The sequence below is a fragment of the Gorilla gorilla genome, chromosome 2 (genome assembly GCF_029281585.2).
Source record: "Gorilla gorilla gorilla isolate KB3781 chromosome 2, NHGRI_mGorGor1-v2.1_pri, whole genome shotgun sequence".
NCBI lineage: Eukaryota > Metazoa > Chordata > Mammalia > Primates > Hominidae > Gorilla > Gorilla gorilla.
The window spans coordinates 191,054,643-191,070,602 of record NC_086017.1 but is presented as its reverse complement, the minus strand read 5'-3'; the positions used below and the strand labels follow the sequence as shown (position 1 = coordinate 191,070,602).

Sequence of the window (15,960 nt, the reverse complement as noted above, 5' to 3'; positions counted from 1 at the left end):
GAGAGTCAAGAGGAAAGGGGCATATTAAATGCAATAAAGAAAGCATTCAGTTCACCATTTACCAGGCTTAGCGCAAGGGTCACAAGTAAAAACTGCAACACGTATCTCTACGAGCGTTTAAACACAAAACAAAAAACCTTCATTCCCAGGAACATCATAAAGGAAGGGTAAAGTCCTGGCCCCATCTTTTTTACTGCAAAGAAGTCTTTAAATGAGTATTTTCTGTGGCAATGTTATGGATCTCTCAAGGAATCACATTTTGTTTACTTTTCTTTAATTATAAAAAAATTCATTATTGTTTCAAAAAGCACTCCCAAGTATAAAGAAAAGCATAGATCATGCACAACCTCATCTCCAAGCGAAAAAGACTTTTAGTATTTGGTATACATCCTTCAAGATTTTTTTCTTACAAATATACAGCACAACATTGTATTAATAAATTTTAAAAGAGAACCAGTTTCTCTCCAAAGGATCGTTGCTGTTACTTTCTTGCTTCATGAATTATCCCCACTCATTCTCTGGTATCTATATTTTCACTTTTTTTTTCTAGTTCCTTCTTCATGAATTATAAACATGATCAGTATCTTTACACAAGGGAAGGAGGAAACAGTTATACATTTCCCAGTATTCTTTCCCTATACTTTCTATCTTTTAGCTAGCATTCTTACTCCTGCTTTCCATTTCCATTCCTTCAAGATTTCCTGGCTGGATGCAGTGGTTCACACCTGTAATCCCAGCACTTTGGGAGGCTGAGGTGGGTGGATCGCCTGATGTCAGGAGTTTGAGACCATCCTGGCCAACATGGCAAAACCCCGCCTCTACTAAAAATACAAAAATTAGCCAGGTGTGCTGGCACGTGCCTGTAATCCCAGCTCTACTAGGGAGGTTGAGGCAGGAGAATCGCTTGAACCCAGGAGGCGGAAGTTGCAGTGAGCCGAAATCACATCACAGCACTCCAGCCTGGGCGACAGAGCGAGACTCCTTCCCCCCACACCCCTCCAAAAAAAAAGAAAAGAAAGATTTCCTAAGGGAAGACAAGTCTTTTCTCACTATCTTCCTACGCTCACCACCAATGTATTCAATAATTTACTCTAATCTGGCTTCCATCTTCACCATTTCTGTTCCTGAAGTCGTTAATGACTTCCAAAATGCCAAATACATTGAAAGTTTTTAGTTCATATCCTTATGTAACCTCTCATCAGCATCTGACACTATCAGAACTCTGTTTCCTTTGACTGTATTCCACTAATTCACCACCTGCACCGTGACCACTCCTCTTCCTCATCATTTACTGAGTTCTTTCCTTTTGCCCATTACTTAAATGCGACTGTTCTCTAGGACTCTGGCCGTAGTCCTCATCTCTTCCTTCTCTGTGTTTTCTTCTTTGGTGAGCTTATCCACTCCTGCAATTTCAATTATCCCTAGTGATCTATACGTACTGCCCTTATCTCTCTTCTTAGATACAGACACCTACATCCAAATGGGTGACTGGATCTTTCCACTGGGATGAACTTTCCAAAGACACCACAAACTCAGCAAGTATCTTTTCAGCACATTTTCTTCTTTTTCAACCATTCTCCTCATTGACACTCAAGAGAGATTAGATCAAAGTCTTCAAGGAAAAGCAGATATGAGGAAATCACCTTTTAGGACAGGGAAAATCTGAGCAATTTTGCAGCTGTGGGAAGGAAAGTGGTAGAGAAAAGGCTGAAGACAGGTGAAAAAGAGGATAGGAACTGAATCCTGACAACCATGAAGAAAACAGTAAGAAGGTCTTTTCTTCTTGTAGCTATATTTTATATTGTATATGTGACATGTGCTTTAATGAATTCATGTCTACTATGTATCATTCATAGCAGCATTGATTTTTAAAAATTTGAATTATTTACATGCAAACCTTTATATTTATTTTGACATCTGTAGTTAGGCAAAAATTGCAATTAGGGCTGATTTGTACAATTAGCCAAATCAAGTGCTCCTTTTCCCTTTCAAAATGTTCTTTATATATTCCATTCCTAATGAGTATGAAGAGTCCTTTTAATTCAATTCATACACAACTAGTATTTTTCAATTAAAACCCTTACTTTTAAGAAATTCATATCCTGCAATGAACAGGAGTTACTTCATTTTTCAGATCTCTAGCCCATCAGATTTCATTGTTGTGTTACTTACTTGCAAAATGTTCCTATATGATACATCCCATATCTGTGGCCATTATATTGTTTTTCTTTTTTTAATTTTTCTTTATTTTAGAGACAGGGTCTCACTCTGTCACCCAGGCTGGAGTGCAATAGTGCATTCATGGCTTACTGCAGCCTCAAACTCTTGCACTCAAGCGATCCTCCCACCTCAGCCTCCTGAGTAGCTAGGTCTACAGTTGCACGCCACTACGTCCAGCTAATTTTTTATAGAGGCGAGGTTTTGCTATGTTGCCCAGGCTAGTCTTGGACTCCTGGCCTCAAGTGATCCTCCTGCCTCGGCCTCCCAAAGTGCTGGGATTACAGGCTTAAGCTACCATACCTGGCCTATATTTTTCTATAGATTTTCCAAGTTTAATGCGAGTTTATTTAATTAAAATAAACTCACCTTTCTGTTTTACTTTTGTGGAGGAGAGGACAAAGGGGTAGGAAACAGGAGGTAGGGTTAAGGAGAGATGGTGGAAGTCTGTAGAGAGGCAAGATTACCAGTTAGGCTCAATGTTCTTAAGAAAGTTACCCATCTAATGCAATAGTATCAAAAAAGTTATCAGCATTAACAAAGAACTAACAAAGATACGTCTCTTGAGGGTCAGAAAGGATTCAGAATGGTGTGGAAAGATAGGAGATACTGTGTTTGGGGTTTCAGAAGTTGGACACATTATCCTGAGCTGAAAGCTTCTTATGGGGGTGAAGCACTGTCAGCAAAGAAAGACTATGTCCTTTCGCTCTTTCCTCCCCTTTCCCGCCTTAGGTCCTCACCATTTTAGCTCCACTGCACTAATGCTCCCTCCTCGGCTGCACCTAGGGGAACAGTGCACAAAGTCGTCCATAAATGGGCAGCATGCTAAGGCCAGGGAGACAGGGGCCTAACCTTACTGCCTCAGTGGAAATCCTCAGCTCCAGTGTCTTGCCACTGAAGGTGGGAGGAGCACAGGAAGTGATTGCCCTGTGGCTTCTCCTCCCACAGAAGCCCTGCCCCCTCACACTTGGAAGGTGGAGAGATTAGCTTTCTTTTTCCTTCTAGTTCAGTCCTTTGGCTACTGTGAAAGACCACGCAGAAGCTGTGGACTTGCTTTTTGTGCTTGACAAAAGTGCATAGATAGAAGACAGGGATTCCCGGCTGGGAGGAGGGAGGAGAGCTGAAGATCCCTGCCTGGGCTGGCTGAGCTAAGCAGTCAAAGTGGGAAGCTGAGTGCTTGAAAGAGGATTATGCTCGCACTAGAAATAAGCAGTAAGTGAGTGAATACCATTATGGCTTAGAAAAGGATTAATCCCCCCGGGGTTATGGGGTGAACTAGAAAATATTGCTTAATTCTAGAGTAAAACTGTAAGGCTCCGGCTTTGTGTACTGTTGTGTGCTGTTTGGAGACTAGAGGTTTAAGTACAAAACCAGAGCTCTAAATGCCTCCTCCCACTCTTGGAAAATGCCAGCTTCTATTTAGATTGGTTGGGGGACATAATTTCCTTCCCTGAACTAGCCTCTTCCCAGGAAAATTTACTACTAAATTAGATAAGGAGTTGAGATTGGAGAGGCGGACTTTGGTATTTGTAGAAGTTGCAGTTTCGAATGATGTTCTGTGAGTGCTGACATTCTATCTGTTAGCAGTGATTGTCAAGAAAGTTTAGAACAGGAGATTAAAAAGGGGAAATCAAGAGCTTTTATGATGAGGCTGAAGAGTCCATATGCAGAGAAGTAAATACAAAAATTATATAATTTAAAATAGGTAGATTGTTTAAAACATTAAATGGGAACAACAGTCAAAGAGCATAGAAGTGCATGGATAAAAATTAGTTAGAAAAAGAAATTTTCATTTCAGTGAGTTTTTTGTGCTAGCCAAAAATTTCACAATGTTTACAAAGTCAAGACAATGATTCAGGAATACTTCAATTATTGTTGTACATTATTAATGCTGTTCCTGGGCAAGATCTGTGGTTCTCTGGTCAGCAAGTTCTGGCAAGGAAGCCACTGCCACTGGCATAAAGAATTCTGGGATGTCTGACAGTGAAATGGATGGAAGGACCCACATTCCATCTCTACTTAATGTCCTTTTGTCCAGAAACCGGGTCATGCAAATGAGCTACTTGGTACGTATACAGATCAATATTTGGAAAGGCATTTCTAAGTGTTTTGCATTAGAGACACTCTAGACAAAATCTTATGGCAACCAGTGAACAAAAAGAATACAAAAGCAAAATGATAGGAAGGAAGTCAGCTTGACTGAAACCAACCTTGTTCTTTTTGTTTTCCATCAATCTTGAAATGGAACCTCAAATGAGGACAAGAATAATAATAGGGAGAAATGCTGTGGCCATCTGTTCTGTTCTGAGTGGCTAAGTTCATTAATATATAAATGAGAATTTGGGTTTTATTTATGCATCCTAATACTTGGAAGATTCAGAAATCTCTTTATTACAGTAAAAAAACCCCACAAAAATTGGAGATATGTTTTTGCGGGAAAAAAAAATGTGTAAATCTGGTTTTTGAATGTTATGGGGAAAAAATAAGAATTGTGCTCACAGTGTGAAGATTTATATCATGTTCACTGAAGGATATATCTCTTCCCTGAATGAGATGAGGACCCTAATATGACACAGTAGATGCCAACATAAGTATTTTTAATTCCCTTAATTCAAGTTGATGTAGTTAATAACTAAAGCAAGAATCTTTAAAATAAATAAATAACCTTGAACTACAGCTAACTATGTAGTGTTTTTTATTTTTCATTTGTTACTGGTATGAAGAGACAACATGACATTTCTAGTATTCTCATCAACCATTGCGTTGGGAGAAAAAAGGCTCAGACGTATTATCTTTCTCCTGTAGCACAAGTGTAAAATGATTGTCATTATCTATGTCCTTTTCTAACTTTAGAATTTATAGATTTTGCAATGGAGGAAATAGATGGAGAGTGGTCATTGGGACAAAATAAATGATGACAAAATGCCAAAAAAAAAGTGCATTTAAATAAACTCTTAAAATAGTCTGTCCTCCAACTTTTCAAATACCTAATTTTGTAAATTATTTTATCTCTTTAAAATTATTTCTGAGTTGGTTTTTCCAATGTCAGTATTCATCTGACTTGTGAGCAAATGTTGAAAATCTGAAGATTCATTATCTGAGTTGCATAATACTTCTATTATTCTTAAAAATATGTAAGACATTAAAACAAAACATTGAATAGTTGGAAGTCTTGAGTGTAAAACTAAATGAACTTTCAATCTTTAAGAAAAATGTGCTAAGACTCTTCAAAGAATTGCTTATTTATCCCAAAGTGTTAAAGAATCTTTTCTGATACTATAGAACTAAAAAGAGAAGCATAAGAATATTGAGAAAAAGATTAAAGGTATAAGTTGGGTAGTGGAGGCTAAGCAAATATTGTTAATGAATAATTATAAGACAGCAGTTTAACAATAAAAACATTTGCTGTTGTACATGAGCAATTTATATAAAGAATGATGCATTATGACTAGTGAACAAGGCTAAGACTTTTATCTTTAAAAATATTAAGTAGAATTAAGATTGTTAATGGATAGAAACTAAATGATCATTTAAAATTATTCTTTCACAAGAAAAGTAAAGAACAAGGATATGGAAAACTAAGCAGTGATGAAGACCTCGAAATAATTGTTGATCAAAAGCAGGTAAGTGAATACTTACATACATTTTCTACTGTTCTACTGTATATTTTGATGACTAAAGCCTTTTAAGTGTTCAGCCCTTCTCTGGCAGCTGTGTTAGCCTGTCTGACTAAAGCCTACATAACAAGATTTTGAGAGCAGCTAAGCCGCTCCATATGATGCCTCTGATCCACTGACTTTTGCATGATGCCAACATGCATATTTTGTATGTAAGAATGATGGAAATAAAGCTAGAACAAAAGAACTTTTGGAAAATTAAAGACATCTCTTGATAAAATGAGTCAAAACAACAATGATAATTTGGGAAAAAGATAAACAAGAACAATAAAATATATTATCTTGAAAATGAGAAACACTGCCATTATTCTATCTTGTAAAACAATGGATATAATTTAGAGAGAGAGAGAGAGAAAACTGAAAACCTTAAGACATATATATTGCCCAATTTAATTTTCCAGATTGTCTGCAATATATGTAAAGATGATTCTGAAAACAAAAAGAAGAGGCTATTTAATAAAATCTGTAGTACCACCTGTAATTTGAGAAACCACTAGCTTGGATGTTATATGGGCCCATAAGGTGAAATGAAAACTGCTTAATAGAGCATAAACAATGACATACCAGGTAATGGAAGGTTTCCAGCCCATGCCACTGAATTGGTACTAGCCCTTAACATCTCTGTTAATTATCAAGGAGACAAGATAACTGCACATCTATTTAATGCCTAGGTGGCACAGCATCTGAGAGCGACGCAAAAGCTGTAGAGAGAGAAATAATTCAAAGAGATCTGAGTAGATTAAGAGATTAGAAAGAAAGCAGTTAGTAATTTACAGAAAGGCACCTGAATTTGCTCAATTTCCTAATCATGCAGTTTGTTTTGCATCATAACAGTTGCATTCAGGGAGCTGTTGTACATATTTCTGGAAAAAGGAAAAATGACCATCAGAAGGTAGCAACCAGAAATAACTGACTTAGAGACTTGCTTGTTAGTCTTGGAATAACTGAGGTAACTGAGGTGGTCTTCTGGAAAAACTTGCCAAAACATCTCTCTACCGAGGTGCAGAATATATTGATTTTACAGCATTCACTCAAAATGCTTCCGAGTTTTTCTTATCATTGCTCTCCTGCTCCTGCTTAAACAGGGTAGGGGATGTGTGGAGTGCCAAGTTATCAGTTTAGTTAATAAGGTGGGTGGAGCTGTAGCCCATGTGATCTACTGGGCTATTAACTATCACTTTATGCCAGATTCAATTCTTGGGGCATGCAATCTATGTCTGACCCCACCCATAGACTGGGATTCTGATCAAAGGACTGGACCCACCTGGCAAATGAACTAGTAAAATACACCTGGGTATATTATGAGAATACAGATATGTGTACATTTCTCTAATAAAATGAAAAATTAGTTATTTTCTTCCTTAATCATATAGAAGTTAAATTCTTTTTTCTTCTTATTTACTATCTTCCTACCCCAAAGCTTTTCTTTTCTTTCTTTCTTTTTTTGCCTAAATCTTTGCATTTTAACTGAGTTTTGATGTTCAGAAAACTGTAGTTATATTTTGAGATCCTTGTGGTGAAAAGCCAAAGGAAGCCATTGTTCTTTTTTTCTCATGATACCTTTGACAAAATTTCTATTGTTGTGACTAAACGCATTTTACTAATTGTTAAGGAATCTTAAAGAAAAAAGAGAAAAAATAAGAGAACAAAACCTTCCTGCTTCTTCAGAAAATAGCACTTTTATTACCTGGATCAAATGAGGGTGGATTCAATTTTCTCAGAGTCACTGTTTGCCTCTGTAGTTATCACATTTCTTCCAGTGCCGTTGCACAAGTTGGTACTGTTTGGCAGTGACTCAGCTTTGCTGAGTTATTCATGTCAAAACATGTTTCAAAAGATGAGTAATTATGAATATGAGTTGGCTTTGGTGTTTGCTGTTGGCAGAAAGAGTAGTCCTTCCTTTTTTTGAGAGATTTATTTGGTGTTGATGTTGTGAGCAAATCCTAGGTTGAAACAACGACAATGTTGATATCTCAAAGTAAAATATTTGGGGAAACACTGTAACTGGTCTTTATAAAGCTATAAGAAATTATCCCAAAGTTTAAGAGGTCAACAAATCAAGCATGTGTATATGTATATGTACATTTGTTTTCCAGAAAATGAATATTGCCTCATCTCGTAGATATGAGTTATACATATATGATGACATTATACATATATATGTATTTTATATGTATAATAAAATTAAAACTCTGTAGCATTATATGCCATTTTATCAGGAATCTTTATGTTCAGTTTATTCTTCCTATATCTTTTCAAAAACATGGTAGAAATATGTTATAGTTAATCTTCATGTAACTGCAAGTAGATTTTTCAGTAAGTGGTGCCAAAAGAAAATCTAAAGAGGATAAATAAAATAATTGGAATGCTGCAATGGGCAGAAGTCTCCTAATTTCTTTAAAGCTGTCATTCAGAAGCTGTCACTCTACAAATGCTGTGTATGCTATATGCCATTTTATCAGTCATGTGATTTGCAAATCTTGTACTTCCACGGAAAGCCTACAGTCTTGCTTATATAAGCAAATTAATAACAGAAGCAGCACCATGTATGTGGATTTTGTTCTCCCTGGCTGCCTTCACTCAAGGAGGTAAAAGATGATTTCTGTGTTATTTCAACATGGAAAAAAAAGTGTATTTCGGAAATGTGTAAGGTTCTATTCTTTAAAGACAATGTTGTGTTTCTCTCTTTGTGAAATCGTATTGACAAAATTTATTTGGGATATGTATAAAAACATTTCAGAGAACACTTAAATGAGTGTTGATGTCTTATGGTAATAGGTGCCATATGATACACAGACACACAGACACACACACACACACACACACACACACACACACACACACACACAGTCATTTAAATAGAAATGTATCACACTGGGGTCAGAGTCCATATTTTCCACCAGAAATCTCCAAGGTTTTCAAACTTTAAGCGTAGAAGGTAATCAAAGGGAATGTATTGGATTAAAATCTTAATGCCTCCAAAACCCAAACATTTGACATAAAAATAATATAACTAATTAGTAAATGCTATATTTGGCTTTGTAAAATAAATATTAAAAGATAAATTTTAAACATCCATTATGGCATATTTTTATTATTTGTGAAGCTATTCCTTCCTAAATGGAGGAAAGGAGGGTCTTGTTTAGGTTTCATGTGCACAATAATTTCCTTCTGGAGTTACTGATATTTCAAGTGTGGGAGTAGATAGTCAAGTGCCTTGACTTAAGGGATTAAAAACATTAACCACTTTTAGTGAATTCATTCTATTATAAATTACTATTTTTAGTTAGAGCCAACTTAACTCAAGGTTTATGTTAAGCTGGACCTAGATAACAATTTTTTAAAATGTTTTCAAATTCCAAGTAGACTTAAAGGAGGTAACAAAGACTGATAAATTTATAGACTATTTTGATTATATGATGGATACAGTTACAGGTTCATGTATTGTAAAAATGAGTTTAACAGCATGTTGTGGATTTATTTGGTTATAGGACTCAAAGTTGCAGTTTCATAGCCTTTAGTGCAAGTAGGTTGGGAAATGTCAAATTTCAGCCAGTTACAAGGGGAACAAGTATATCCAGGTCATAGCAATAGTTCTCAAGCTTTAGCTGTTTCAGCATCCCCAGGAGGGCTTGATATAACGTAGATTACTGGACCCCACCCCCGGGGTTTCTGATTCTTCAGGTCTGAGATGCGTGCGGCCTGAGAATTTGCATTTCTAAGTATTCAGCTACCGCTGCTGGTTCCAGACCACACTTTGTGAATCACCGGGTCAGAGAAAACAACTAATGCAGTTTTAAAGGAGGAAAAAATATGTAACTTGTGATAAATTTAACATTCTTCAACCTGGCATTACCCAGGGATCTAAAAACTGGAATTCATCAGCATTTAACGTAATAACAAGACCAGAAAACAAGAAAACCACAGCCATTTACAACCAAAGGTACCTTTAAAGAACCACGTTTGCAGTCTGGCTAAATCCACATGGAAACCTGGTAATCTTGAACCTCTCTGAGCTCAGTTTTCTCATTTTCAAATAAGTTTTCTGATATTATTTGTAAAATGATACTGTGCTTTTCCCACCTCCTAGAGTTTCTCTGAGTTAAAATATGTAAAAGTGCTCTGTAAAGTGTATATCATTTATGTCATTTTAATTAGCTAGGCATCACCACTTCACTCCCCACCTCCCTTCATCCCCAGTTTAGCAAATGAGAACTTTGAGATCCAGAAAAGTGAATGAAGTTGCCCAACTCCCTGATTAGGTGCAGAAGAGCCCTAGAAGCCAGCTCTCCCTCCTGCCATCCAGTCCCATGCTCTTTCTGTCACCTCACATAGCACTGTACCATTGCTCATTACTGATCATGCTATGAATGGATTAAGAAGCTGTTTTGCCTCAGTGCTCTAATTATGTAAAATAACCATGTACTAGGAATTATCGTAATTGGTCAACATTTATTTATTGAACCCTCACGGGAATAAACTTCCCTACAAACCCTCCTTAACTGTTTACTTCCCTCTTGAGCCCTATGGCTTTGTCAGGAGAGAAATGCCCCTTAAAGCAAATGTAAATAAAACTAGAGCTAAAAGGTAGTTGTGAAGACCACTTGCCTTTCCTCTCACAATCTCCTCAAGGAGAACCTCTACCAGGCATGAGAAGGGGCCCTGGGAAGAGACAACACATACTCATCTTAGCTTACAACCTTTTTGAGAGTCTCATTTTCACCTTGTAAAGGAAGCCTGAGCAGAAAGCAATGGACGCTAGAACTTCTGTGATCTTTTTCTAAAGAAAAAGAAGAGATAAATTATAACCTCACCCTTGTGTCTCCAATAGCTCATAAGCATTCAAGTTGGATTGCAATTCTGTCCTACTGGTTGTTGTGAAAATGGATCCTCAAGAGGAAAATATAGGCCAACATGAAATTAAAATGGAAGAACAAGAAAAACAGATTAATGGAGAAGATACCCAGCTTATCTGGTGCTAATAGATAGTCCTACCAACATCTAAGCAACTAACTTTGGTCTCAGACTCACAAATAGTAAAAAGGATGAGGGTAGTATGTGTTCCTGCCTTGTTGTTGTTGTGGTCGCCAGCCCCATCTGGCCAATGCTTTCTTGGTCATATCAATGTGGTGACTTAATTTAAATGTAATTCAGATCCCATTTACCCCTGAGGACACTTACAAAGTATGATACCCTGTCTCTTGGTATTAGGTGTAACACTGTCCCTGGGTACCTTCTTAGAACTCTGTATTTGGTCAGAAGAACAGAAACCTCCACTAGAGTTGCAGAAAGGAGACCACCTGCTCAGCCTGCAGATTCTGAAGCATGAAACTCTGAGACATTCGAAGGACGCAGCACATTATGCAGTTGTAGTTACCTTAATTACACTCACAGCAGACATAGGCTCATTAGTGTTTTCCTCAGGAAAGATTGATCGATGAAAAATAATTGAATGAAAAGAAGCCAGATTTATTTGGAATGAGAGAGACTATTCAAATTTGCTATCTATCTGAAATCAGCATTGGAGTAAACAAAGATTCACTGTTGCAGTCCAATCAATCCCATCTTGTCTGCAAACTATTTATCATCAATAAATATTGTACACGGAAGGGGGAAATTTCTTCCATTAGGTTAAATAGAAAAGTTACTAGAGTGAAAGCATAATCACCCTGTGTTTTATTCCTAAATATTCTCTATTTGTATCAAGTAATATAAAAATAATTCTGAGTTACTGATAATTTGGAGGGCAAAATAACAGTAATGCAAATTATCTAACTTTGTATTTTCCTTGTAAACTCACGATGCTCAGTTTATTTTTTTGTTTGTTTGTTTAGCTTCATGCATTTCAATTTAATGTACTGATTCTCCTAAGCATCACCAGACTCTAGGAAAAACACAAAGGGCAAATCTAATATCCTTCATTTTAGAATCTTATGACCGATTGTTAAAGTCTGGTGGTATAAAGCCAGAAAATACAGAGAGTCACGTGTCATAGAGCGGCACAGAGGCAGGTAAGATAGCTGAGGAAAGAATCCATTGCCCTGGTTCCTAGTCTTGGCCCTGCCGCTTACTAACCAGAAGACTTTGGAGTAAGCAGTTTAAGTTCTCTGAGTTTACGTTTTTTCATCTGTACAATGCAATAATAGCATCTGCTCAGATGACTGCTGTGAGGCTCAAATGAGGATGCTCCCTTGTAGAGCCATGTGTCCAGCTTGGCCTCCTTTGGTCAGTCCCAAGTCTAGAATCCAGGGCCACCACTCCTTTGTTTTGGGACTTTTTCCTCTGTAACTCATGCCTCCTGAATGGTGAGTTGGAGATGGTTGTGGTATCATGACATTTTCACTTTGGTTATTTCCACTGGTTTACTATTAGACATTCTGCATGCCTTCTGTGGAACAGTGTCAGATACTCTAGTCTAGCACATTTTCAGTGGTGCCAGCTCTTCTGCCATGCCATGTGCTTGGCATTGTGAATATAACACAGAATGTGTGTGTGTCACTGTTACACAGTGGTTAAGAGCAGGGCCTTTACAGTCACAAATCTGAGTGAAAACAGGCTATGGCCATGTCATAACTGTTTGGGAAAATTAACCAGCTCTGTGAGCCACAGGCTGCTCTGCTATAAAATGAGGAAAATATGTACTTCATAAAGTTTTTGGGATTCTTTTATATAAATGCCTAGCAAAGTACATAGCGTGCGGTAAGTGCTTTATAAATGGCAGGTACTGAGGTGAAAGCATGGTGGTAGTTGGTAGATAGTTAGACTAAATAGCTGTGAGATCCCCTTGTTATCTCATTGTGGTTTGGGTATGCATTTATCTAGTGATTAGTGATGTTGAGCATTTTTTCATATGCTTGTTGACTGTGTGTATGTCTTCTTTTAAAAAGTGTCTATTCATGTCCTTTTCCCACTTTTTAATGGAGTTGTTTGGTTTTTGCTTGTGAATTTGTTTAAGTGCCTTAAAGATTCTGGGTATTAGACCTTCGTGAGATGCATACTTTGCAAGCGTCTTCTCGCATTCTATGGGTTGTCTGCTTAATCTGTTGACAGTTTCTTTTGCTGTGCAGAACCTCTTTAGTTTAATTAGGTCCCATTTGTCAACTTTTGTTTTTGTTGCAATCGCTTTTGGCATCTTCGTCATGAACTCTTTGCCCAGTCCTATGTCCAGAATGGTATTTCCTAGGTTATCTTCCTGGGTTTTTACAAGATCATGTCCTTTGCAGCAACGTGGATGGAACTGGAGGTCATTTTCCTAAGCAAACTAACAAGGAAACAGAAAAGGAAATACCACGTGTTCTCATTTACAAGTGGGAGCTAAACATCAATTACATATGGACATTAAGATGGGAACAACAGACGCCAGGGCCTGCTTGAAGGTGGAGGGTGGGAGAAGGGTGAGGACCAAAAAACTGCCTATCAGGTAATATGTTTATTACCTGATTATTAAGTTTATTCACAGGAATAATGAAATAATGAATTAATGGATAATGAAATAATCTGCACAGCATATCCCCGTGACATGCAATTTACCCATATAACAAACCTGTACATGTACCCCTGAACCTAAATTAAGAGTTAAAAAAAAAAAGATGTCCTTGGAATTTGGGGACATTGAATTATAATTATTTTCAACAATAAAGTCTAGTCTGGGGTCATGGATGCAAATGCCTTTTCCAATCATCCGGGTCCAGAAATGAGGTTAGTAGACTGCGCATAAGAAACATAGGGAGTGAGGGAGTCAGTGGCTACTTGGTGGGAGCTGGCCCCAGTAGAGGTGGCAGCACCTATCAGCTTCAGCGGATTGCCACCTTGTTGGAAATGGGCTCAGTGTCACCACACATAGGAATTTTTCAAAAAAGGCATTAATCTCTGCTTTTTTACATGTTTATAATCTTTTTTAAAATTTTAAACAGTATATAATCAGACAAAATAGTCTGTGTATACAACCCATGGGGTCCAGTTTATGACTTACTCTATTCATGAGTCTCTAAGATCCAAGAAGAGTCCTATGTGCTCTCCTCTGTTTCTCTCCCATTTTACACTTTCCCCATTGAAAATTAACCTAACCTAGTTGTTGATCTGATTAAATTAATGGACATTAAGTTATCATTGACGCTGGCCTTATGTTCCTTGGGAAATTGAAGTACTTCCAAAGAAAACTGGCCAATTTAAAATGTAAAAAATCCCCATTTGATAAAATGAGTAGGGCAGTTATTTATGAGCAGGAGGCATTGCTGATGTCTCTGCCTATGCAGGACTGTGTTTACTGTCTTCTGCTCTCGCCAGCCTAGCCATCTCTGTGAGTAAACAAGGTTCTAGCATTGTTGAGTAACAAGCACACACCTAGCTCTCCTCTACCAGTCCATCTTCCCCAGTTTTCCAAGCAGTAATGCAACTAACTCACAGGGCTCAGTTAAAAACTGTAATCACCAAGAGAGACATCGTGAGTCACCATCTCAGGTTCAACAAATATCTGAAATGCTATCAGGTATCTTTACTTTAAGATATTAATATTCAGCCTATGTTCATTACATGCAGCATAAAAGAAAAATACTAGACTTTCAAGCTGGAAAAATGTATCGCTGTTAAGTCATTTTCAAATAGCCCATGTTTTCTTTCTTTTTAATCTAATAGGGAGAAGTGCTGGCACAATGTTTAGTCAGTGAGAAAACAAATGCATAATTGAAATGACATGAGCTGACAGGTTGAGTGTAAAAATGATGTGATATATGAAAGTAACAGTCAGAGACAGTAGTACTTAAAATTAGACTCAGCCATTTGGTAGAGAAATTGAAAAGAAACCTATTCAGCCTTTTATTGTGGAAGGAGTGTTGCCGTACTTATTTATTTTTGCTGTTGATTTTTAAGTAGGTTCATCTGATCAAAATGAGAACTGTAAATATTAGATCTGGAAGGAATTTCAGAAGATAATCTAATCCAGTGGATTAAAAAATTAAAAATTCCATCCCATGGAACCCATTTCTAGTCACCTTAATAGGGGAAGGAGTGTGTATGTATATGGTGATAGCACTTAAGGAACAACTTAGGTATATAGATAAACTTTGATGAAAAGATATTGTTCTAAGAAGCTTAATCATATTACTTGTTATAATCAAAATAAGTTAAGCAAGTCTTGGAGTAAAAAGGGTAACTTGACTGGGTTCACCAGGTTACTTCACATCACAGGCAATATTTGAACTTGGGATCTGCAGCCTCTAGTCTTGAGTTCATTCAGCCACTCCTGTAACTGCCTTTCTAAATTATGATACTTCCTCTCCTTTCTTCCAAATGTCCCATGTTGGTAAGATAAGCATAGTAATCAAACCAGAGTAGTCATTTGAGAAAAGTGTGTATTTCAAGTGCACAGCTAAAAGTCTATTTGTCTGATAGATTTTTATAAAAAGATGTTTATATTAGATACCTCCTAACTCTTCATAAAATGGTTCTCACAAACTTTGTGACATCTTCCCAGTATCCATCAGGGTATAGATATTAAAGATTTTTAAAGTGAACTTTGAAATCTCCTGAACTACTCTGGGATTAACAAAGTGTTTCCTCCCTGTTGACACAGATGGTTTTTCTACAGCTCATCTCTCAGGGCCTCTCCACCTGGTTCAGTTTATCACCTCCCCCTCAACTGGCCATGGTGATTGTGAACCGTATCCACAGTTCAGCTTTCAGGTCCATCCGTTCTGAAGTCAGCTGCCAGTGCTTTTGTCTAATGAACCATGCAGGTGAACCCGGTGATTACTGATTGAATCAGCGTCTATTGTCAGAAGGGCTTTGAAAACCAGTTGTGAGTGGAAATATTTGTACCTCAATGATTTATGTTATAAATTCAATTTTATCACTTATAATAAAAATGACAAAGGATCAGGAAGACCATACAAAATATTTTTCTTATTTTCATATTTAAACAACAGGGAGAGTTTACAGAGTAAAGTTCCCTTTTTCTCTTCTGACTTTGGACTGAGATGCCCACGCTCTGCCATTGCCCCGACCTTGTCATTCTGTGGTTGCGCTTTTACTTCTCTCCATCCAGACTTTACAGTGCATGTCTTTTCTT

At 37.3% G+C, this 15,960-nt stretch overlaps 1 protein-coding gene across 16 annotated transcripts in view; it reads left to right on the top strand.

Moving 5' to 3' along the window:
* The window catches only part of PEX5L (peroxisomal biogenesis factor 5 like), a 242,110-nt gene that overhangs the window by 60,117 nt on the left and 166,033 nt on the right, over positions 1-15,960 (top strand). For 4 of the 16 annotated variants that reach the window (XM_055381829.2, XM_004038053.5, XM_004038057.5 and 1 more), the window contains exon 2: positions 5,769-5,840. The exons of 5 other annotated variants lie outside the window; for them this stretch is intronic. In XM_055381829.2, the coding sequence (XP_055237804.1) occupies positions 5,769-5,840 (72 nt within the window). Of the gene's footprint in view, positions 1-2,011; positions 4,284-5,768; positions 5,841-15,960 lie in introns of those variants that run through there. 7 more of the 16 variants (XM_055381824.2, XM_055381820.2, XM_055381826.2 and 4 more) reach the window with 6 other exon arrangements.